This window comes from Leptonychotes weddellii, chromosome 4 (genome assembly GCF_054177405.1).
Source record: "Leptonychotes weddellii isolate Sample4059 chromosome 4, ASM5417740v2, whole genome shotgun sequence".
Lineage (NCBI taxonomy): Eukaryota > Metazoa > Chordata > Mammalia > Carnivora > Phocidae > Leptonychotes > Leptonychotes weddellii.
This window is the reverse complement of record NC_138372.1, coordinates 18,978,089-19,001,458: the sequence shown is the minus strand read 5'-3', so window position 1 is coordinate 19,001,458 and position 23,370 is coordinate 18,978,089. Positions and strand designations below refer to the sequence as shown.

The following is a 23,370-nucleotide window of genomic DNA, read 5'->3' as shown; positions in this document are numbered from 1 at the left end:
ACATTGCTATTAACTACTACTACTACTGATCACTAACAGCGAGAAACTGCTTTGTGTCCAGTACTGTCCCTAAGGGTTGTACGTGGATTATCTAAATCCTCGTGCTGTTCGCAGGTACCATTAGAACGCTGAGGCTTAAGCAGCGATGAAGCCTGTCTGGGATGACACTGCCACTAATTCTGAAGCTGGGATAGCGCAGAGCTGGGGAGACCGCCTTTAACCACCTGGCTCTGCTCCTTAACTCCACTTTTAATCTAATTTCTTACAGGAAACAGAAGAAGTAATGGAGGTGACAGAAAAGAGAATCTAGAGGTTGCCTAAGAGCTAGCTAGAAACACTCAGCGTCTCAAGACCAGCCTGAGTCCCACTCAGGAGGTAAAGGTCATGCCAGACATCCCCGGCAGTAGCACACCCCTCCCTGCAGTTTGGGGGACTGCTGTGCTGCCGATACACAGGCACAGGGAATGGGGAGGATGTCCCCTGTGTGCTCACCCACCTTCTGCCTAGACATTGGCAATAATCTCCACCCTGTCCGCCTTACCTTTCTATGCTGACCTCACCAGATTGCTCTTCCTAAAATACTGTTTTTGTTACATCACCCTCCTGCTCAAAAAACTGCAGAGATTCCTCAATACTTCTAGCATGAGTTTACTGTTGGTTTACTTTTACCGAACTCCTCAGTCTGGTTTCTAAGACCTGATTTCACACCAACCTTGTTCCTCAGTTTGCTAACGATGCCAATTACAGCTATCCCCTATGTGGTTATTTACCCTGCCTTCACAAACTACTCAAGTTGGGGAGTCCACTCTGCTTTTCCTTGCCCATCCAAATCCTGTCTATTCTGGAAGGCCCAGCGTATGTATGTTCACCTTCTTCTGCGAGGACACCTTCGCTGATCGTACCTTTGCCTAAGCACTTAGGCTCCAACCCTAGATGCTTAGCCTCTACCTGCTGCCCTGGCACAGCCTGGTTAGTCAGGGTCAACAAGAGTAACAAGGAATTGTACCTGCCACCGACCAAAGTGCTTTCTGTCTTCCAAGTACTATCCTAAGGTTTTACAGGCACTATCTTGATTTTTTTTTTTTTAAAGATTTTATTTATTTATTTGACAGAGAGAGACACAGTGAGAAAGGGAACACAAGCAGGGGGAGTGGGAGAAGGAGAAGCAGGCTTCCCACTCAGCAGGGAGCCCGATGTGGGGCTCGATCCCAGGACCCTGGGATCATGACCTGAGCCGAAGGCAGACGCTTAACGACTGAGCCACCCAGGCGCCCCGGCACTATCTTGATTTTAATGCTCAGGCCAACAAGAGAGATATTATAATAATTCCCATTATAGATGAAGAAACTGAGATTCAGGGGTAAAGTGACTTGCCCCAAACACTGACTGACAGAAGCAGGACTTGATCCCAGGTCTGTCTGACATCAGTGCCCTGTTTCTAACTGTTGTTTTATAGTTCATGTATGATTTAGATATCTCTCCTCCTTTGTAACAGGGAAGAGGGCATAAAGTCCTGTAGGCATTAAAGCAGGTTGGAGAGATAAGGAAAAAGTTCTAAGGTCACCTTTGCAGAAAGGATTTAAAGGGCAATGAGACCATTTTAGGATGAAGGGAAGTAGAGGCAAAGGTTGACAAACCAGGCCACTGGAAAGGGGGAAAGTCCACTTTACCATTTCTGGCTGGCTATCCCCTTCTCACACATATGCCCACTGTTCAACTATTTGAGAGAAATGTATCAAGCACCTCTACATGCTAGGCACAGTGCTGGGCTCTAGGAACAGAACCAGGGACAAGAGAGAGATGGAGCTGCTCTGACAGTTCACTGTTCAGTGAGTGATACAGACAAAAAGATAAACCAACAAGTAAATAAAATAAAAGAATTACAAATGGTGACTGGAGTTATAGAGGATACAATTAGCGTGCTGAGACAGAAAAATGGGGGAGGGGTCTACTTCAGACAGGATAGTCAGAGAAAATGCTTCTGAGGTGATTCTTAAAATGATCTCAGGGTGAGAAAGAGCCAAACATGGAAAGAACTGGGGACAGAGAAAACCAGGTGGAGGGAACATTAAGTGTGAAAGCCCAGAGGAGGTTGCCTCTGTGTTGGTGACAGCAGGCTGGCAGGCCTGGATGTAGTGGAGGAGAGGGTAAAGAGTGGGGAAGAGGAGAGCAGGACAAGCAAATGTTCCCAGTTGTATGTTCACAGACAAGTGCCCTGGGCAGACAAATAAGGCAACTCTGCTGAAGGGAAGGAACCAGGCCTGTGGAAGGAAGCAGTAGGGGCAGATGGGATGGGGGGAGCCAACATGCAGTGGGAGCAGGGGAGATGCAGGCCCCACTCCATGCCTCAGGCCCTTACCGGATAAGCCCATCCTCAGCAGCACTCCAGAATGTGTTGGGCCACATGGGCGCTGTGGCGATGCGTTTTACCCGGTTTGTGTGGTCTCCAAACATGTGGATTGTTTCCTTTACTGTCAGGTCGTGGACATGCACTTTGGAGTCAGCTGCCCCCGTGATCAAGATGCGGTCCCCAGCATGAGGCAGGAACTGCTCCAGAGAGATTGAAGAAGATTGGCAGGCAGTGGGGATAGGATTGGCCAGGAAAGAAGACTAGCCTGGATGTTAGCACCCTCTTTCCTTCATTTCAGGTAAGAAAATGAGCCCAAGACAGTCCACTAAGGCAACTGGCTCTCAAGCATCAGCCCAGCCCATAGGCCTATAGGTCAAAATTGGGACATACACCTTTACTTTGCTGGAATAGTCCTGATTTAGGCCAGACTGGACTAAGGAACCCTTTTCCTCTGATTCTTGCCCAGGTAAGAGCTGAGTGGATGATAATCACCGCTGTTACCATTTACTAAGCATTTACCATGTGCTAGACACCTGGGCACATACCTTATCTTATTGATATTTAAAATAACCCACTTAAAATTGAGGTTTAGCACTAACATTGAGTTAACTCAAGTATGTCTGATTCCCATGTGCATATTGCCTCATGAGGACTATTTGATAACCTGAGGATTACGTAATAAATTAGCCTTAAAGTGAAAAGGATTCCAGTGTTTTAAGAAGGAAGTAGTATTTTAAGTTGGTTCAAATATTTCTGGAGAACAATCTGGCAATAGGTAACCAAATAAAAGATGTTTCTATCTTTTAACCCTAAACTTCCACTCCTGAGAAATAATTCTATTAGAAAAAAGGGACCTGTGCAGAAATGCTCAGTGCAGCACTCCTCATAATGACAAATACTGGAAATGGCTCAAATGTTGGACCCTTGGGAAGGATTGAGCATCAGGAGGAAACATCTCCATGTAGCTGAGAACCAGACCATTCAGATGAAGTTGAGAATAGAATATTCCAAATGACATGTGGTAAGAACAGCCATAAATATAGCTTTGAACAGTAATTTTTAAAAAGTGTGCAGTTCTATCACCTCGTTTTGAGGAAGAAATATTTGGGTATGGGGTTAGTTGACTCTTTCTCTTCATTCTTGAATTCAAAAATTTTAATTATCTTCTTTCTTAATTGAAAAGCTTCTCTCAACCCATAACAAGGCTGAACGGGTGCTGGGGTTGAGGCATTACTCTGCATTTAAAGAGCTCAAGTCCTACTACATGAAAAGAGCAACAATTCACTCTTTCCACACACCACTATCTAATGGCTCACCAGGACAAGGGCTAGATGAAACAGATGGAATTTAATTATTTTTAGGGGCAACTAGTAGTCTTTAATCCTGTCTGGAGACAGCACGTACTTCATGCACAACAGAAATGAGTAGGTGAGCTCTTGAGGACTAGTGCCTCACTCATCATACACTGTAGTTGCCACCAGGGGGAGCTTGTGGGTTAAGTAAAAATACGTGTAGTGTAGCGTTACTACCTGAAAAGAGAATCCTTTTCTACACTTTCACAGGAGGCTGAGGGTCTGTGAATGAAAGTGCGTTGCCCCAAATTTTACTATTAGTGAGTATCAAGACCATTGTCAAATTCCGGTTTCTGAACTCAACATTTTGTGCTCTATGATGCTCAACTGATGGCACAGGGCCCTTTCCTAGATGCCATCCCATGGATTCAAATTGAACCTGACACTTTTCAGGGGACAGAAAACAGTCTGTTTGCCATGCAGGAGGTGAATCAGCATTGTTCTGTCTCTAAAATTGCAGAAAATCATCTAGGACTGGTCCCTGGAACAGGAGGTGAAAACCAGAGCTCAGGAAGGAGGCAGGGTTTAGGGAAATAAGTAGGTTCTCAGCTCTCAAATCTACCTTCTTCTTCATGTGTCTTGTGATTCTTCTTGATATTAATTAGGAAAATATTTCTTAGCTTAGTGAGGCTTTCCAAAGGACAGCCTCTCTCACATACATCCATTATAGAATTTCAGGGCTGGAAAGGTCCTTAAAAGTCATTTCCTCCAACCGTAAACCTGACAGATAAAGTTCCCGGTGTGGAGAGTACCTCAGTTCTTGGACATTTACTACATTCTCAAAGGGCCCATTCTATCTTTTCCAAAGTGCTCTAAGCATTTGACCCTTTGCTCCTTCATCAGGCCCACATTTGCTTCTGTGGACTTCAAGAGCCACTAACCGCACATCTGTTCTCTGGGACCAAAAGGCAGAAGTTTCGTGTCATTTCCACTTACAGGGCTTCAGAGGTCTGAAGACACTTGTAAGTCTGTTCCCACTTCTCCTCGGCTCACTTCCACCAACAAATCAGTAGCTTGAACGAAGAACAGCTAAACGCACTTGTGCCAGGTGCTTTTTTACAATCATCTCATTGACTATAGTATTAAGCCTATGATTTGCTGCTTCCCTTTTAAAATTAAAGGGTTATTGACTCATTTACTCATGAATCCGGGGGGTTTTCCTAAGCTACTTCATATTTACAGATGAATAAAGGGGCTCAAAGAGGTCAGGTGACTTGCCTAGGTCACAGAGCTTCTAAGAGGCAGATAAGGGGGTCAAACATAGGTCTTCCTGCTATTTAAGTTCATGCTTGGAACCATACCACCCACCATCACCACTCAAATAAATATAAATTCACCTAGAGCTGGCCTTGCGGCCCTAAGTGAGGAAGCAGAACATGGAAAAGAGATGGGGTTTCAGGAATCACAGTCAGATGCTCAGATCACCAAGGTGTCTGTGACCCCAGGGGGTATGTGGGACACAAATGGGCAAACACAACCATGTGCACAGCCCAGTCATGCCTTTTACTTGTTCTGGGCCTTATCCTGCTCACCTTGACAGAGAAGATATTTGCCGTGTGTCCTGTGTGCATGGAGAGCAGCTTCTTGTGGTGCAGAGGGTCCCACACAATTGTGTGCTGGTCATCGGAACCAGAGGCCAGCAAACTGCAAGCAGAATGAAGGGTTCTGACCTCTCCTCGAGTTCCCAGGCCACGCTCCCCTCCCCCACGTCCCTGTTCATAGGGAATGAAGCCACACAGAGTGTGACGAACAGGAGATATCACAGAATTCAACGTTATCTTATAAACCTTAGTTGAATCTCTTCTATTTTATCCTAAGGATTTCTCATTATTCCTTAAATGCATTAGATTATCAAAAAAACAGGGTTTGGGTGGTCACCCAAGTCACTGTTCAACTGTGTGTTGATAATGATGGACTAAACTTAAGTACACAGAAAAGAGCAGCAGTTTCTTTTCCTTAGATCTACTAAGAAGGAGGAAAGTCCCCTCTCCCAGCTCCCCACTCCCATCTCCAGCACCTTCTCAGGTGCTCTAGCTCATACTCACTCTCCTTTCTCGTTCCACTCCAGACAGTTGACACATCCTGAGTGACCCTGGGGGAGCAAATGGAAAGGGACAAGAGAGCCAGTTAGAGGTTCTCCTGTGGGGACTCAACACCAAGAAGTAGAACTAAACAGGTAAACTGGCCTTTCCATCATTAGTGTTTTCCTGGTGCATGTGAGTGACCAGAATTGAATTACACTGCCTAGTATCTTATAATGTATAAAATATTTTCATAATCATGATCTCACTTAATACTCAACACCTTTAAAAGATTTTATTTATTTGAGAGAGAGAGACAGTGAGAGAGCACAAGCAGGGGGAGTGGCAGAGGGAGGGGGAAAAGCAGGCTCCTTCCTGAGCAGGGAGCCCGACGAGGGGCTTGATCCCAGGATCCTGAGATCACAACCTGAGCCAAAGGCAGACGCTTAGCTGACTGAGCCACCCAGGAACCCCCACCTGAGCCTTTTAAAGGGCAGGTTTCATTGATCCTATTTTGCAAAAAAGTAAACTGAAGTTCAGATCAAAGTAAGCAGTAGAAGTGAGATCCAAATAAATTTCTGCTCCTACCACTAAAAGGGACGTGTCCCCTTCCTGGGACATCCCCTCAGCCACAGAAAATTTGCCAAGAGGAATATCTGATTCAAAGACAGCCAATTAACTAGAAGGCTGATCTTTCATCCATTTGGCATATATTTAATTTGTCAAGCACCCACTGCATATCAGGTACTGTTTAGACACTGGGGATATAGCAGTATACAAAACAAAGTCCCTCATCTTCTGGAGCTTACTTCAAGTAGGTGGAGCCTGGTATAGTAAGGTTAACTGGGACAGAGTCTTGAGCTTGGGGGTCTGAATTGAGAAACATGGAGAGAGTGAGGCAGTTACCAACAGACGCTGAAGGTGAAAGCATGCAGAGAGAGAAATCATGGTAAAGCCAGAGCCATGAGGAAACAGAACCCATGAAAAGCAGAAGGTATAAAGTGGCAGAAGTGAGTCCTACATCAGAGAAGGAAGGAACAGGTCACTAGGCATTCCTATATACTGTTTTCTGTTCTCCCACCCTCCTTCATTCCTAATGGTACCTAGATTTTCATTTACTTATCTCCCTGTTCCAAATTAGACCATGTGTTTCAGCAAGTATAAATCCACTGTCCTTGCCAAACTGATAGGTTTAGGAACTTAGGCCTTCCTTAACCAAATTGGACATGGCATTCACTTGGGCACAGGGACTGGCTCAGAAGTAAGCCTGTGACCCCAATCAGATGCCAAGGGCACAGCTGCTAGGAGGCTTCTGGAAAAGGAATTTCCTCATTCTCAGGAGACAGTCTATGAGAGAGATGCCTTTCTTCTTTTGGATGCTGGGTGTATGGATGTGACACCTGGAATTGCCACACAAGGGAAGCCAGCCTGAGAGTGAAGTCAACACATAGAGGGCAGCCCAGCCAAAGGGAAATACAAAAATGGAGCAGGAGTATGGATGGAACTGGAGGGTATTATGCTGAGAGAAATAAGTCAATCAGAGAAAGACATGTATCATATGACCTCACTGATATGAGGAATTCTTAATCTCAGTAAACAAACTGAGGGTTGCTGGAGTGGTGGGGAGTGGGAGGGATGGGGTGGCTGGGTGATAGACACTGGGGAGAGTATGTGCTATGGTAAGCGCTGTGAATTGTGTAAGACTGTTGAATCACAGACCTGTACCTCTGAAACAAATAATACATTATATGTTAAAAAAAAAAAAAAAATGGAGCAAAAGTGACCAGAGTAACCAATACTGATGCCTACTCTACTTCTGGACTTCCAGTTAAGTGAGACAGTCAGTTCATTATTGTTTAAGGTCATTTGACTTGGACTGTTACTTGTGGCCCAAAGCATGCTAACTTGATAGCTCAAACTCAGGTCCCAGTTTATGGGTACTTCCTTCAAGATGCCTTTCCTGTCCTGTAAATTTGGGAAGGAGGCATACCCTTCCTTGTGGGCTCCTCCTGTCACACTGGATTATGGCTCTATGTTGACATGATTGTCTGCTTCACTAGACGTAGCCCTGAGAAAGCAGGCTTTGTGTCTTATATTCATTGTATCCCCAAGGCCAGATACAGAACCTGGCACGTATCTGTTGCCTGAATGAACAAATGAATCCAGTGGGACCAACAGGAAGGATCGAGAGATATGAACAATTATCTGGTTAGGTTATTTTATTTTATTTTATCTTTTTTAAAGATTTTTTTTTTTAAGATTCTATTTATTTATTAGAAACAAAGAGAGAGAGCACAAGTAGGCAGAGCGGCAGGCAGAGGGAGAGGGAGAAGCAGGCTTCCCACTGAGCAGGGAGCCCGATGTGGGGCTCGATCCCAGGACCCTGGGATCATGACCTGAGCCGAAGGCAGATGCTTTAACGACTGAGCCACCCAGGTGCCCCAGGTTATTTTATTTTTTAAGATTTTATTTATTTGAGGGAGGGAGAAAGAGTGCGAGCACGCACACAAGTAGGGGGAAGAGCAGAGGCTGAGGTTGAGAGAGAAGCAGACTCCCTGCTGAGCAGGGAGTCCAATGTGGGGCTCGATCCCAGGACCCTGAGATCATGACCTGAGTCAAAGGCAGAGGCTTAACCGTCTGAGCCACCCAGGCGCGCCCCCAACTATCTGGTTAGAAACGCTTTTCTTCTGCCTTCTCCTTCCCTCTTACCCTTTGGCCTATAAAGATTCTCATCTGGATTGACCACATCTTTTTCTGGGTTCTGCACTTACGTGCATTCACTCTGTTCAGACTTGTCAGATCACTTGCTGACCTGAGCCTCTCTCACATTCCCACGGCACTTGGCTGAAACCCCCACACATGGCTCTGGTCACTCTTTTTGGGTCAGAATAATTTCTGTCCTCAGCGGTTTCATTTTCCCACCAGGATGTAAATTACTGTGCCTGGGATCACATCTATAGCTTGCAATCTCCCAGAGTACCAAAGGCCTTAAGTGATCACCACTTACTGAGGGCTTACAAAGAGCAAGGCACAGTGCTAAGTACTTGTGGTAGGGAGAAAAATGGCCCCCAGCGTCTGTGTCCTGATGCTCTGGAACCTATGAATATGTAATGTTTGGTGGCAAGGGGACTTTGCAGATGTGATTAAAGTTAAGGTCTCTGAAATGGGGATTGTATTCTAGATTATCCAGGGGGTCCCAATACGATCACATGAGTCCTCAAAATCAGAGAACCTTTCCTGGCTGCAGAACTAGAGAGATGTAGGTGGGAAAGGGATTTGTCTTGTTCTTGCTGGCTTTGAAGATGGAGAAGGGGCTTATGGGTCAAGAAATGCAGCAGCCTCTAGGAGTTGGGAACTGCAAAGGAATGGATTCTACCCTACAGCCTCCAGGAGGAACACAGCCCTGTCAAGACCTTGCTTTTAGCCTGGTGAGACCTGGGTCAGACTTCTGATCTACAGAATTGTGAGATAATAAATTTGTGTTGTTTTGAGCCACTAAGTTTGTGGTAACTTCTTATGGCGGCAATAGGACACTAATTCAGGACTCCACATGCATTATCCTATTTAAGAAACAAGTGTCACTACTCATTTCACAGATAAGAAAAGCAATGCTCAGAGAGGTTAGGTAACCTGCTGTGATATTGTAATTTATAATAATTTATAATAAGAAATAGGGGACACCTGGGTGGCTCAGTTGGTTGGATGTCTGCCTTCAGCTCAGGTCGTGATCCCAGGGTCCTGGGATCGAGCCCCAAGTCAGGCTCCCTGCTCAGCGGGAAGCCTGCTTCTCCCTCTCCCTCTGCCCCTCCCCCTGCTTGTGCTCTCTCTCTCTCTCTCTCTCTGACAAATAAATGAATTAAATCTTTAAAAAAAAAAAAAAGAAATACTTACTAGGTCTTCTTCCCCATTTCTGAGCCCCTAAAGCCCTTGGGATTTCCTAGTGATAACAGAGAAAAAGATGTCTTGACGTTTGTAACGAATCTCTTTCAACCACACCTGAGTTTATGTAAATTGATTTTTGGAAAGCACCTAAGGATGGGGGCTGGTTGCCAGAGGAACCAACCATATGATTGGAGGGTTAGAACTTTCAGCCCCAGGGGTGCCTGGGTGGCTCAGTTAGTTGGATGTCTGCCTTCGGCTCAGGTAATGATCCCAGGGTCCTGGGATTGAGCCCCTCATCAGGCTTGCTTCTCCCTCTCCTCCCTGCTCATGCTCTGTCACTATCTGTCTCTCTCAAATGAATAAATAAAATCTTAAAAAAAAAAAAAAAACTTTTTTTTTTTTTAAGATTTTATTCATTTATTTGACAGAGAGAGACACAGCGAGAGAGGGAACACAAGCACGGGGAGTAGGAGAGGGAGAAGCAGGCTTCCTGATGAGCAGAGAGCCCGATGTGGGGCTCAATCCCAGGACCCTGGGATCATGACCAGTGCTGAAGGCAGACGCTTAAACGACTGAGCCACCCAGGCGCCCCCCCAAAAAAGAACTTTCGGTCCTACTCCCCAGAGGTCAGAGAGGAGCTGGAGGTTGAACAGATCACCAATGGCCAATATTTTAATCAGTCATGCCTATGTAATGAAGCCTCCACAGAAACCCAAAAGAATAGGGTTCAGAGAGCCTATGCATCAGTAAACATGTGGAGAGTGGCACATTCCAAGAGGCTGTGGAAGCTTTGCACCCCTTCCTACATACCTTATCCTAGGCATCTCTTCTATCTGGCTGTTCCTGAATTATACCCTTTTAGAATAAATGGGTAATCTGGTAAGTAAAATGTTGCTGAGTAATGTAACCACTCTAGCAAATTAATCATATCCCAGGAGGAGGTTGTTGGAACCTCCAATCTATGGACGGTTGGTCAGAACTACAGGTGATATAACCTGGGCCTGTGACTGGCATCTGCAGGGGGTGGTGCAAGGGGCGGCGGGGCCGTCTTATAAGACTAAGCCCTTAACCTGTGCAATGTGATGCTATCTATCGCCAGATCGATAATGTCAGAATTGAGTTAAATTGTAGGGCACCCGTTTGGTGTTGGAGAATTGCTTGATCGTGTGTGAAAAGAAACAAAACCCCCCACACACTGGACCTGCCTAATGTGGCACCACTAACAGTGAGGACAGGAAGCAGGATTTTAACTTGAGAGCCTGAGCTCTTAAGTACTGTCTGAGAAATGGATGAATGCCTCTAGAATTATTGTTATTTGTCCTCAAATCAGTAACCCATCTAAAGGACAGAAGACAGGCCAGAGTAGACAAATATGATACTTATGATTAATTTTCACATGGTAAAACCTAGCTTAGAGGTGGGTAAGTTGAAGGGAGTATAGAGATAAAGCTCAAATCAGATTCTACAAAAATACAAAGTAACTATTGACAAAAAGTATTAATAAAAGTCTCTGTAAGGTAGAACACCTGTTTGGGAAGCTACTTTATAAGGAACAGAGTGTTTAAGAGGAGTTATTTTGGCCTTGATAACTAAGGCTGGCTTAGATATATGGTCACAATCTGTAATTACACTGTGGAATACAATGGAAGAAAATATGCCTATGACATACCAGAATTAAAATGTGAGTAAACAATAAAGGGATAAAACCTCAAACTTTTAAGGAAGTGAGAAGAGGGACTGCTTAGAGACAGCTCCTAGAGAGGAACAGACCTTTGTGTGCCTCCCTGGACCCTTGGAAATACTGCTATTTAGGGTGAGCTTTGCACATCAGGGACCTAGAGGAAACAGAAAGTGCACAGAGAACCTGCAAGAAAAGTCTTAAATCTCACTTACACTCCAAGTTACAACCTCTTGGTTCCTGTTTAACTTTGTTAAATATTGATTATAATTACTATTTGTTGTAAGTCCCTATAATCTGCTGGGTGGTGTGGTATATGGGAGGAGGAGGAGGCAGGAGGAAGTATTTTATCCTAACAGTGCTCAGAATTTTAGGTGCATAATGATGATAAAAAGCAAATGGATTTACAATGGGTTTTATTACTGCTTTTAAATTCTTTACAGGGTGCCTGGGGGGCTCAGTCATTAAGCATCTGCCTTCGGCTCAGGTCATGATCCCAGGGTCCTGGGATCGAGCCCCGCATCGGGCTCCCTGCTCGGCGGGGAGCCTGCTTCTCCCTCTCCCACTCCCCCTGCTTGTGTTCCCTCTCTCGCTGTGTCTCTCTCTGTCAAATAAATAAATAAATAAAATCTTTAAAAAATAAATAAATAAATAAATTCTTTACAGACTACGTACCCCTTATAGCCTGCACTACAGCCCCACCTTCATATGACACTAGTAGGTAGAATGCTAGATATTAATATATATGATCTCATTATCACTCCCTTTCCACAGGTAAGACCAAGTCTCTGAGATACAAAATTACTTACCCAGGGTCACACAAATTATAAACATCAGAGTCCAGCTGGGAACCCAGGTCAATATAACCCCAAAATATTTCTCTGGCTATGCTGCATACCTCAGATGTCATGCTTATTACTGCCCATTTAAAAAGAGATCTCATTGCTACCATCACCTTAAAGACCACTCGGCAGTTTCATGGAAAGTTAAGCTTATATCTACCCTATGACCCAGAAATTCCATTCCTAGGTAATTACTTGAAAGAAATTAAAACATTTATCCACACAAAGACTGACATAAGAATATCCATAGATGCTTTATTTTTAAAAGCTCCAGGAGCACCTGGTTGGCTCGATGGAGTGTGTGACTCTTAATCTCGGTTTGTGAGCTGGAGCCCCATGTTGGGTATAGAGAATACTTAAAAATAAAATCTTAAAAAAATAAAAAATAAATAAATCAAAGCTCCAACTGGAATTAACTCAAATGGTCATCAACAGAAAAGGTATAAATAAAATGCAGTCTATCCACACAGTGAAATACTATTCAGCAATGAAAAGGAACGGGCTATAGATACATGCAACACGGATGAAACTCAAAAAATTATGCTAAGCAAGAGAAGCCAAACACATACAAAAATACACTATCTAATTCCACTTACATTAAGTAAAGAACAGGCAAAACTAATCTTTGGAGACAAAAGCCAGAAAGTGGTTGCTCTGAGGTAGAAGGGTTGACTGGAAAGGGCACCATGAGAACTTTCTATGGTGATGGAAGTACTTTCCAATTTGCTGCAGGTAGTAGTTATACAAGTGTCAAAACTCATCTAACTCAATACTTGAGACCTATGACTTTATTTTTGTGTTAATCATACCTCAATAAAGAGAGAAAAAAGTAATAATAATAATAGCAATAGTAATAGCTGATATATACTGAGCACTATCTCACCATGTACCAGGGACACTACAGTGACCTCCATATATGCTTTTATTTTTATTTATTTTTTAAAGATTTTTATTATTTAAGGGGAGAGGGAGAAGAAGGCTCCCTGCTGAGCAGAGAGCCCAATGCGGGGCTCAATTCCAGGACCCTGGGATCATGACCGGAGCCAAAGGCAGAAGCTTAACTGAGACACACAGATGCCCCATATATATGCTTTTAGTTAATCTTTACAATGGTCTTATGATGGAAACATCGTTACCATTTGGATTTTTCAGATGAGGAAATTGTGTTAGTGTAGCCCCACATTGTGTAAATAGTATAGCCAGATTATGAACCCACGTCTGACAGATTCCAGAGCTTGGCTGTTAACCATGATGTCAGACCGCCTTTTTAAATTCTGAGCTGTATCGCCTAAAACTTAAATGCTATGTGCCTGCCAGTATTATACTGGGCTCAGAGAGACATGACTGAGTCAAACAGACACATCTCCTGTCCTCACAGAACTGATGACGTTTTGTTTTCTCCTCCTCTTCTCCAAACATGTAACATTAGCCTTTGCCTATGTTATTATAATCTCCTTATAAACTTCAAATGGCTATGGAATATTCCTCCAAAGGTTAAACCATACCCACCTCTACCTTAGTGTTGTACATATAAGTTAGTTGCAAATTTGGTGAGTTGATGCATTTTTTAAAAAGATTTTATTTATTTGACAGAGAGAGAGACAGCACAAGAGGGGGGAGCGGCAGGCAGAGGGAGAAGCAGGCTCCCCGCTGAGCAAGGAGCCTGACACAGGACTCAATCCCAGGGTCATGGGATCATGACCTGAGCTGAAGGCAGACACCTAACCGACTGAGCCACCCAGGCGTCCTGAGTTGATGTATTTTAAAATTCTAGTGGGAAAAGAACATTTACAGGTGGCTGGTCAGCCGAGACTAGACCTAATGTTATTTTTTTGTTGTTTTGTTTTTTGGCATTTGACTGGAAATATATAAAATCTGTGTGTTTTTTTTTAAGATTTATTTATTTATTGAGAAAGAGAGAGAAGAGTGTGTGGAGGGGGAAGGGGCAGAGGGAGAGAGAGTAAATCTCAAGCGGACTCCCTGTTGAGCGCACAGTCAGGTGTGGGGCTCAATATCATGACCCTGAGATCATGACCTGAGCTGAAACCAAAAGTCGGACACTCAACTGACTGAGCCACCCAGGGACCCTTATAAAATCTGGGTTGTAATGCTAAGTATATCACCTGTGCTACTCAGGAGCCTGATGAGCCGTAATGGTGTGGAAAGTGTATTAAAACAGGAAACACTATGGGGCGCCTGGGTGGTTCAGTCGGTTAAGCGTCTGCCTTCGGCTCAGGTCACGATCCCAGCGTCCTGGGATCGAGCCCCACATCGGGCTCCCTGCTCGGCAGGAAGCCTGCTTCTCCCTCTCCCCCTGCTTGTGTTCCCTCTCTCACTGTCTCTCTCTCTAATAAATAAATAAAATCTTTAAAAATAAAATGGGAAACATTATTAATAAATACAAGTTAGTAGGGGCGCCTGGGTGGCTCAGTCAATTAAGTGTCTTGACTCTTGATTTTGGCTCAGGTCATGATTTCAGGGTCATGATACTGAGTCCCGTGTCAGGCTCCACACTCAGCATGGAGTCTGCTTGTCCCTCTCCCTCTTCCCCCATTTGTGTGTGCATCCTCTCGCCTCTCTCTCTCTCTCTCAAATACTAAATAAAATCTTTGAAAATAAATAAAAAAGTACAAGTTAGTGGACAGCAATCTATTGAAATGTGGGATCCATAAGGGGAAAATAATAAAAGTCATTCTAGTCATTCATTTCTAGAGGAAAAAAAATAGGAACCATTGTATAAGGGAATTAAAAAAAGGGGGGGGGGAAGCAAAGAGTTAGGAAGTCTACAAATCAGTGTGTATCCTGGTATAACCAAAGGGACTAGAGAGCCTTTTGTCCAAATTTATTTTATACAACAAGGTGAAGTTGGTTAGTGACAATCAGAATTGTAAAGTAAAAAGAGTTGTCGGGGTTCAACTCTGGCTTGGCCTCTTCCTAGGTGTATGAGTAGTCACATAAGATTCCCCAAACTGGGATGCCTGGGTGGCTCAGTTGGTTAAGTATCTGCCTTTGGCTCAGGTCATGATCCCAGGGTCCTGGGACCAAATCCCACATCAGGCTCCTTGCTCAGTGGGGAGCCTGCTTCTCCCTCTGCCTGCCACTCCCCCTGCTTCTGCTCGCTCTCCGACAAATAAATAAAATCTTAAAAAAAAAAGACTCTCCAAACCTCATATTTTTCATTTAGAAATTGGGATGAAGATCATGTAAACCTGACAAGATCACTGTGAAGATCAAATGATGTAATGTAATATATGCAAGCACACTTTGGTAAACGCCGGCCCCCACCCCTGGACTAGTCCTCAGGTATACTCTCTCATATACCTGGGATACTTATGTGTGTATCTTCCAGATCCTGCTCTCAAAGACCCCTCCCACATGGCTAGGATACTCAGAAAGGGTACACATCTTGAACAACTGCATTCCTTCCTATTTACTTACTTTTCCAAAAGGGTTATTTTCTGCAGCTATTAAATTGCTACCCTAAACTATGACCACATAGAAAATTCATTTATTCAATACCCATTATGTATAAAGTACTGGGAAAAAAGGGAATAAATAGTAGGATAAACAAAAACAGGTCCATGTCCATGGCAACATGAGACAAAGTTCTATCATAATGAAGGAGAGAGATACCAAAAAACCTAGAAAAAGTTAGGAACATCCACCTTTAGGAACAAGCTTAAAGGATCTTTGAAGACAGTGGCTTGCATATCCACATGCAAAAGAATGAAGTTGGACCCCTACATCACATTATATACAAAAATTAACTCAAAGTGGATCAAGGACCTACATATGAGATCTAAAAAGTATGAAACTCTTAGAAGGAAACATGGGTATAAATCTTTGTGACCTTGGATTAGGCAATGGTATCCCCCCCCCTTTTTTTTGGTGGTGGGGCTGTAATTGATGATTAATGGTTTTGTAAACATGACACCAAAAGCACAAGTCATAAAAGGAAAAAAATAATTTGGGCTTCATTAAAATTAAAAACTTTTGTGTCAAAGGCACTATCAAAAAAGTGAAAAGACAACCCACAAAATGGGAGAAAAACATTTTAAATCATATATGTGAGGATTTGGAGAAACTAGAACTCTCATACATTTCTCCTGGGAAGGTTAAATGGTGCTGCCACTTTGAAAAACAGTTTGGCAGTTCCTCAAAAAATTAAACATAAAAACAAACAAAAAACATATGATCCAGCAATTCCACTCTTAGGTATATACCTGAGGAAACTGAAAATACACGATCACACAAAAGCTTGTACACAAATGTTCATAGCAGCATTATTCATGATAGCTAAAAAATGGAAACAACCAAAATGTCCACCAACAATGAATGGATAAACAAAACGTGGTATATCCATATAATGGAATGTTATTTGGCTATAAAAAGGAATGAAGTACTGATTCATGCTACAAAGTGGATGAATTTTGAAGACATCATGCTAAGTAAAAGAAGCCAGATACAAAATAGCCATGTATTGTATGATTCCATTTTTATGAGATGTCCAGAATAGGAAAATCCACAGAGACAAAAAGTTGTGGCTAGTGGCTACTAGGGATAGGTAGTAACTACTAATATGGGTAAAAGGTTTCCTTTGGGGGCAATAAAAATGTCTAGAATTAGATAGTGGTGGTAGTTGCACAACTTTGTGAAAATACTAAAAAGCACACTGAATTGTACACTTCTTTATTTATTTATTAAGATTTTATTTCTTTATTTGACAGAGAGAGACAAAGTGAGAGGGAACACAAGCAGGGGGAGTGGGAGAGGGAGAAGCAGGCTTTCTGCTGAGCAGGAAGCCCGATGCGGGGCTTGATCCCAGGACCCTGGGATCATAACCCGAGCCAAAGGCAGATGCTTAACAGCTGAGCCACCCAGGCACCCCTGAACTGTACACTTCAATAAAACAAAAAATAAACTAAAACAAGCTAACAAACTGGTGGCAGGCTGGATTTGGCCCATAGGCCATAATTTGCTGAACCCTGATCTAAAGAATACTCCTTGAAATCTCTCACAAAGTCAGGTCTCACTTCCATCTTTTTCTTTGTGGGTGACTATTTAATAAACTTGGTATGTAATTTACTTCTCTATAAGGATATTACAAAAAAAAAAACCCACCTCTGAGAAGTCTTTGTTAGAATAAGGTTATACTATAAAACTTCTCTGGTCTACTAACCATATTCAAAAAGAAGACCAATCTAGTTTGATATGACTTGTTTCTAATGAATTTATGCTCAAATTATGTAAGAAACAAAACAGGAACAAAAAAGCAACCAAGCCAGATTGTGAAGGTGAGATATGTAATGTTTGCAACTTATTTACGGAAAATATTAAGAAAACTAATAAGGCAAGAGAATGAATCCACCAAGCCAAGAACTATTTGTTAAACCAACGAACTATTTTTATTTTAAAAAAGATTTTGTTTATTTGACGAGAGAGATAGCAATAGCAGGAACACAAGCAGGGGGAGTGGGAGAGGGATAAGAAGGCTTCCCGCCGAGCAGGGAGCCTGATGGCTCAATCCCAGGATCCCACGATCATGACCTGAGCCGAAGGCAGGTGCTTAACCAACTGAGCCACCCAGGCGCCCCACTAACTAATTAATTCATTAATTAAAGTAAGCTCTACACCCAGTGTGGGGCTTGACCTCACAACCCAGAGATTAAGAATCACATGCTCTACTGATTGAGCCAGCCGGGTGCCGCTAAACCCCTAAAGACACATGGTTGAGGTAGAAAGAATTATAAACTGTGGGGCCAGACAGGCCTGATACAATCTTATTAATCTTATTTTTACTACTTATGTGACCTTGGAAATCCTCAATTTTATTTTCCTTATTTGTAAAGTGAGATTCCTTTTCTCTCCCTCTCTCTTCCACGTGTGGAACATTGTGCCAAGAAATCCCACAAGTGAAAGAAATAGAATGGATCACAGTGTGGTCAAAATTTTTAAAGTGGACTTGGAAGATCCTGGTGATGGAACCAAAAATGAAAGTGCCACCCAAAAAAGTGAGGACTGTAGGCTACAAACTGGAATCCCAGGATATTTGGCTCCTGTCCAGTTAGGACATTAAAACTCACTTGAGACAAGATGAGCTAGTACATGTAACTAAAGCGGGACGTGGAATGCTGAGCAAAGATGTCCAAGGAAAATATATACCAAAACATCTTAGAATTAATCCTAATTAATAGTAAATTTAAATCCTCCAATCTCATCTTCTTTTCTGGCTCTCTTACTCAATTACTGCCAATATACCAATTCTCGCTCTCTCTCTCTCTATTTTTTTTTTTAAAGATTTTATCTATTTACTTGAGAGAGAGAGGGAAGGAGGGAGAAAACACAAGCAGGGGGAGCAGCACAGGGAGAGGGAGAAGCAGATTCCCCACTGAGCAGGGAGCCAGATGTGGGGCTTGATCCCAGGACCCTGAGATCATGACCCAAGCCACAGGCAGACCGACTGAGCCCCCCCTAGGCACCCCTAAAGTTTGTCTTTAAAATACATATGGTCAGGGGCGCCTGGGTGGCTTGGTTGTTAAGCGTCTGCCTTTGGCTCAGGTCATGATCCCGGGGTCCTGGGATCGAGCCCCCCATCGGGCTCCCTGCTTGGCAGGAAGCCTGCTTCTCCCTCTTCCACTCCCCCTGCTTGTGTTCCCTCTCTCGCTGTCTCTCTCTCTCTCTGTCAAATAAATAAATAAAATCTTAAAAAAACCCAAAAAACATATGGTCAAAGAATATATATAGTCAAAGTATTGTGTTCAAAAATTACTTGGGTTAGTTGGCATCCCCCTCCTCCCCATCGTTGCTGATTTTATTTTACTTTTTGAATGTGCAAAACCTCAACATGGTTCTAAAAGTAAAAACTCTACAAAAAGGTCCAGAAAAGGGTTACTCCCTTTTCTCTAACCTCTCCACCCTGTATCTTCCATCCGCTAGAGGGTCACCAATTTCATTACTTTCTGCTTATCCATTCTATGCTTGTGTTTGCAAAAATTCTTATTCCCCCTCTTTTGTTACACCAAAATCAGCAAAAATTATATTAAAAAGCCCTTAAACATATGGAAAAGGTATTCAATTTTACTCATAAGAGAAATGTAACTTAAAACTATACTGAGATACCATTTTTTCATCTGTTAGAATGGTAAAAAAATTCCAAAGCTTAACCACACAGTCTGTTGCTGAGTTGTGGAGAAGGAGGCACTCTCATGCATTACTACTGGGAAGGCAAAATGGTACAACTCCCATGGAGGAAAATTTGGCAGTGTCTAACAAAATCATAAATGCATTTACCCTTTGGCCAGCACTCCTACTTCTAGGTTTTTACCTTAAAGATACATGTCCAGCAATACTAAAATACATATACGTAAGGTTATTCATTATCGTATTGTTATAACTATTAGAAACAACTCTAAGAGTCCATACATGGGATATTTACTGAATAAATCTTGGCTCATCTACATAATACAGTACTATGTAGCTATGAAAAAGAACTCTATGAAATGATACAAGTGATTTCCAAGATATATTGGTAAGTGAAGAGAGAGTGTGTGTATATATATAATCTCAAGTCATGCCTCACTGATTCTTCATCCTAAAAAATCCTCAAAGTCCAGTCAACCTCTCTATTCTCTCTTTACATGCTGCCTCATGTCTTTATTTCCCTTCCTATTCCCCTAAGAATACATGATTCATTACTAAAATCATTCTCTTGCAACATTCATCTGACAAAACCCCAACCCTGAATGATATTCTAGCTCTCCTGTATCTTTAACTTTCCCTTTTCTCCACTGATTCCTTCCCCTTGGAATTAAACAAGCACAGGTTCCTCTAACCTAGAAAAGTACTTCCTTGATGCCAAATCCACATCTAGCTATGGCCTTCCATTTCTCTTCCCCTTCATAGCCAGACTGAGAGTAGCCTATACTCAATATTTTCACTTCCTTACTTCCCAGTAATTCCTCAACCCACTTCTATCATCTATACCACACACCATAAAAATGGCTCTTGCCAAGGTAACTACTGTAGCTTCCTTGCCCTAAATCAATGGACATTTCTTAATCCTTATCTTACTTGGCCCCTGGCAGTATTTGATAGTGCTGACTACTTCCTCCTCAATGAAACTTTATTCTTCTGGGTTCTGTGACATCACCATCTCTCTCTGTTTTCCTTCCTACTCCTCTAGTTACTCTTTCTTGGTACCCTTTGCATATTCTTTGTTCATGTGGCCCTTATGTTGGTCTTCTTTATGTCTCTATCCTAGGCTTTCTTCCCACTCTGCACATTCCCCAAAGGCAATTACAACTCTTTCATTGTTCCAAACTCTATGCTGTTCCCTGCTTCCAAATCAACGTCTCCAGTGTGTACCTTTATCTTAAGCTCAGACCCAAGTATTCCAACTACCTATCCAGAAAGCACTAGATAACGCATAACATACAACTCCAGAACATCCATATTGAGCTTATCTTTCCCCTCAAACCTATTCCTTTTCCAGTGCTTCCCTTAGTGAATGATACTATCATTTACTCTGCCAGTCAAGTCAGAAACTTGACCTTCACCCTTGACTTCTCTTTGCCTAACTTTTCACATCAAGCCACCAAGAATTCTGTTTATTCTATCTCTTAAATGTCTTTCAAACTCACTGATTTCTCTCTATCCAAATTACCATTATCTAGGGTCAGGTAACCTACCGCCTCTTCCTGAATCACTGCCACAGCTCCTTAGCTGGTCTGGCTTTATTTATTTATTTATTATTAATTTTTAAAGATTGATTTATTTTAGAGAGAGAAATAGAGTGCGTGCATGAGCAGAGGGAGGGACAGAGGGAGAGGAAAAAGAGAATCCCAAGCCCACACTGTGATGGAGCCTGACATGAGGCTCGATCCCACAGCCTGTGAGATCAGGACCTGAGCAGAAACCAAGAGTCAGACGCTTAACTGACTGAGCCACCAGGCGCCCTAGTCTGGCTATATTTAAACCTATGCAATCTTCATTTTGAAGCCAAGATAAGTTTTTTTATAGCTTAATTCTGATCCTATTGCTTCTATTGTAGAAACCATTCAATGGCTCTCCACTGACCTTAGGATAAAGTCCATAGTCTTCAACACAGTTTACTATGTCTTTTATTAGGACCATTTCACCCACACTCATCTCAACCAACCTCATCTGTCATCCTTCTCCCACTTGTATTTTGTGACCACCTGTTCTGAACTGAGTACCCTCTATTCTCTCTTGCATCGCTCATATGCTATTCCGCCAACCTAGCACTTTTTCTCTCCCTATCAATTCCCAAATCTAGCTCCTCCCATCCATCTCTCAGGCATCAATGTAGACTACATTTCTTTTTAGGAAACTAAGCTGTGATCTCTCTAGCCCAGCAAGTTTCACTCATTTGTGAAATTTCTCAGAATAATGGGGGACACATGGAGGAGTAGAGATTGGGGTTGGGGAGAGAACAACATTTGTTGAGCACTGCTCAAAGAATGAAGGAGTGTAAAAGAAGTATAATTTAGTACAAACTCCATGAAAGATAATTTTGGTTTTTGTTTCTTTTTGTTTTTTAAGATTTTATTTATTTGACAAAGAGAGTGAGAGAGCACAGCAGGGGGAACAGTAGAGGGAGAGGGAGAAGCAGGCTCCCTGCAGGGAGTCCACTGCAGGGCTTGATCCTAGGACCCTGGGACCATGACCTGAGCCCAAGGCAGACACTTAACCACCTGAGCCACCCAGGTGCCCATGAAAGGTAATTTTGATAATAATTATCTAAAAATCACAGACGCGTGTACCCTCTGACCTAATTCCACTCACAGGTTTTTATCCTATAGACAGACACCAAAATGTGCCAATGATATTGCAAGGAATAATGTATGTACAAAAGACTGTAAGTAATCTACATGTCTGCCAACAGGGACAGTTTATTTATTTATTTTTAAAGATTTTATTTATTTGAGAGGGAGAGAATGAAAGAGAGATAGCACAAGAGGGGGGAGGGTCAGAGGGAGAAGCAGACTCCCCGCTGAGCAGGAAGCCCAACCCGGGACTCGATCCTGGGACTCCAGGATCATGACCTGAGCCGAAGACAGTCGCTTAACCAACTGAGCCATCCAGGCGCCCCAACAGGGACAGTTTAAATAAATTACTCTGAGGGGCGCCTGGGTGGCTCAGTTGTTGAGCATCTGACTTCAGCTCAGGTCATGATCCCGGGGTCCTGGGATCGAGCCCCACATCGGGCTCTCTGCTCGGTGGGAAGCCTGCTTCTCCCTCTCCCACTCCCCCTGCTGTGTTCCTGCTCTCGCTATCTCTCTCTGTCAAATAAATAAAATCTTTTGGGGCGCCTGGGTGGTTCAGTCATTAAGCGTCTGCCTTCGGCTCGGGTCATGATCCCAGGGTTCTGGGATCGAGCCCCTTGTTGGGTTCCCTGCTCACCAGGAAGCCTGCTTCTCCCTCTCCCATTTTCTCTGCTTGTGTTCCTTCTCTGGCTGTGTCTCTCTCTGTCAAATAAAGTATTTTTAAAAAATAAATAAATCGGGCGCCTGGGTGGCTCAGTTGGTTAAGCGACTGCCTTTAGCTCAGGTCATGATCCTGGAGACCTGGGATCGAGTCCCGCATCGGGCTCCCTGCCCGGCAGGGAGTCTGCTTCTCCCTCTGACCCTCCCCCCTCTCATGCTCTCTCTCTCAAATAAATAAATAAATAAATAATAAAAAATAAAAAATAAATAAATAAATAAAATCTTTAAAAAAAATTACTCTGAAGCCATGAAAGAATCTTTCTTTATGTGCTGATATACTAAATCATAAAATATTTTTAAATTCAAAGACTTAAGGTACAAAGCAGTAAGTATGTTAAGCTAACATTGTGGAAAAGGGTGAGATTTTATGCATAAAATTTCTCTGGAATGATACTAAAACTGACTAGTTGATTCCAGGGAAGTAAATTAGGTGGCTGAGAAAGAATGGGAAGGAGATGATCTTTTAAACTTTTAAAATTAGAACTATATGGGATGCCTGGGTGGCTCAGTCATTAAGTGTCTGCCCTCAGCTCAGGTCATGATCCCAGGGTCCTGGGATTGAGCCCTGTGTTGGGCTCCCTGCTCCGCAGGAAGCCTGCTTCTCCCTCTCCCACTCCCCCTGCTGTGTTCCCTCTCTGTCTCTCTGTCAAAAAAGAAATAAAATCTTAAAAAACAAATTGGAACTATATGAATGTTTAATCAAAAATAAGTAGGGGCGCCTGGGTGGCTCAGTCGTTAAG

The 23,370-nt window shown here is 42.9% G+C and overlaps 1 protein-coding gene across 9 annotated transcripts in view; it reads right to left on the bottom strand.

The window, feature by feature from the left end:
- The window catches only part of WDTC1 (WD and tetratricopeptide repeats 1), a 65,732-nt gene that overhangs the window by 15,365 nt on the left and 26,997 nt on the right, over positions 1 to 23,370 (bottom strand). For 5 of the 9 annotated variants that reach the window (XM_081817838.1, XM_081817840.1, XM_081817839.1 and 2 more), the window contains 3 exons: positions 5,748 to 5,794; positions 5,235 to 5,346; positions 2,360 to 2,547 (listed from right to left, as the gene is read on the bottom strand). In XM_081817838.1, coding sequence (XP_081673964.1) covers positions 2,360 to 2,547; positions 5,235 to 5,346; positions 5,748 to 5,794 — 347 coding nt within the window. Of the gene's footprint in view, positions 1 to 2,359; positions 2,548 to 5,234; positions 5,347 to 5,747; positions 5,795 to 9,614; positions 9,661 to 23,370 lie in introns of all 9 variants that reach the window. The other 4 variants (XM_081817845.1, XM_081817843.1, XM_081817841.1 and 1 more) reach the window with 3 other exon arrangements.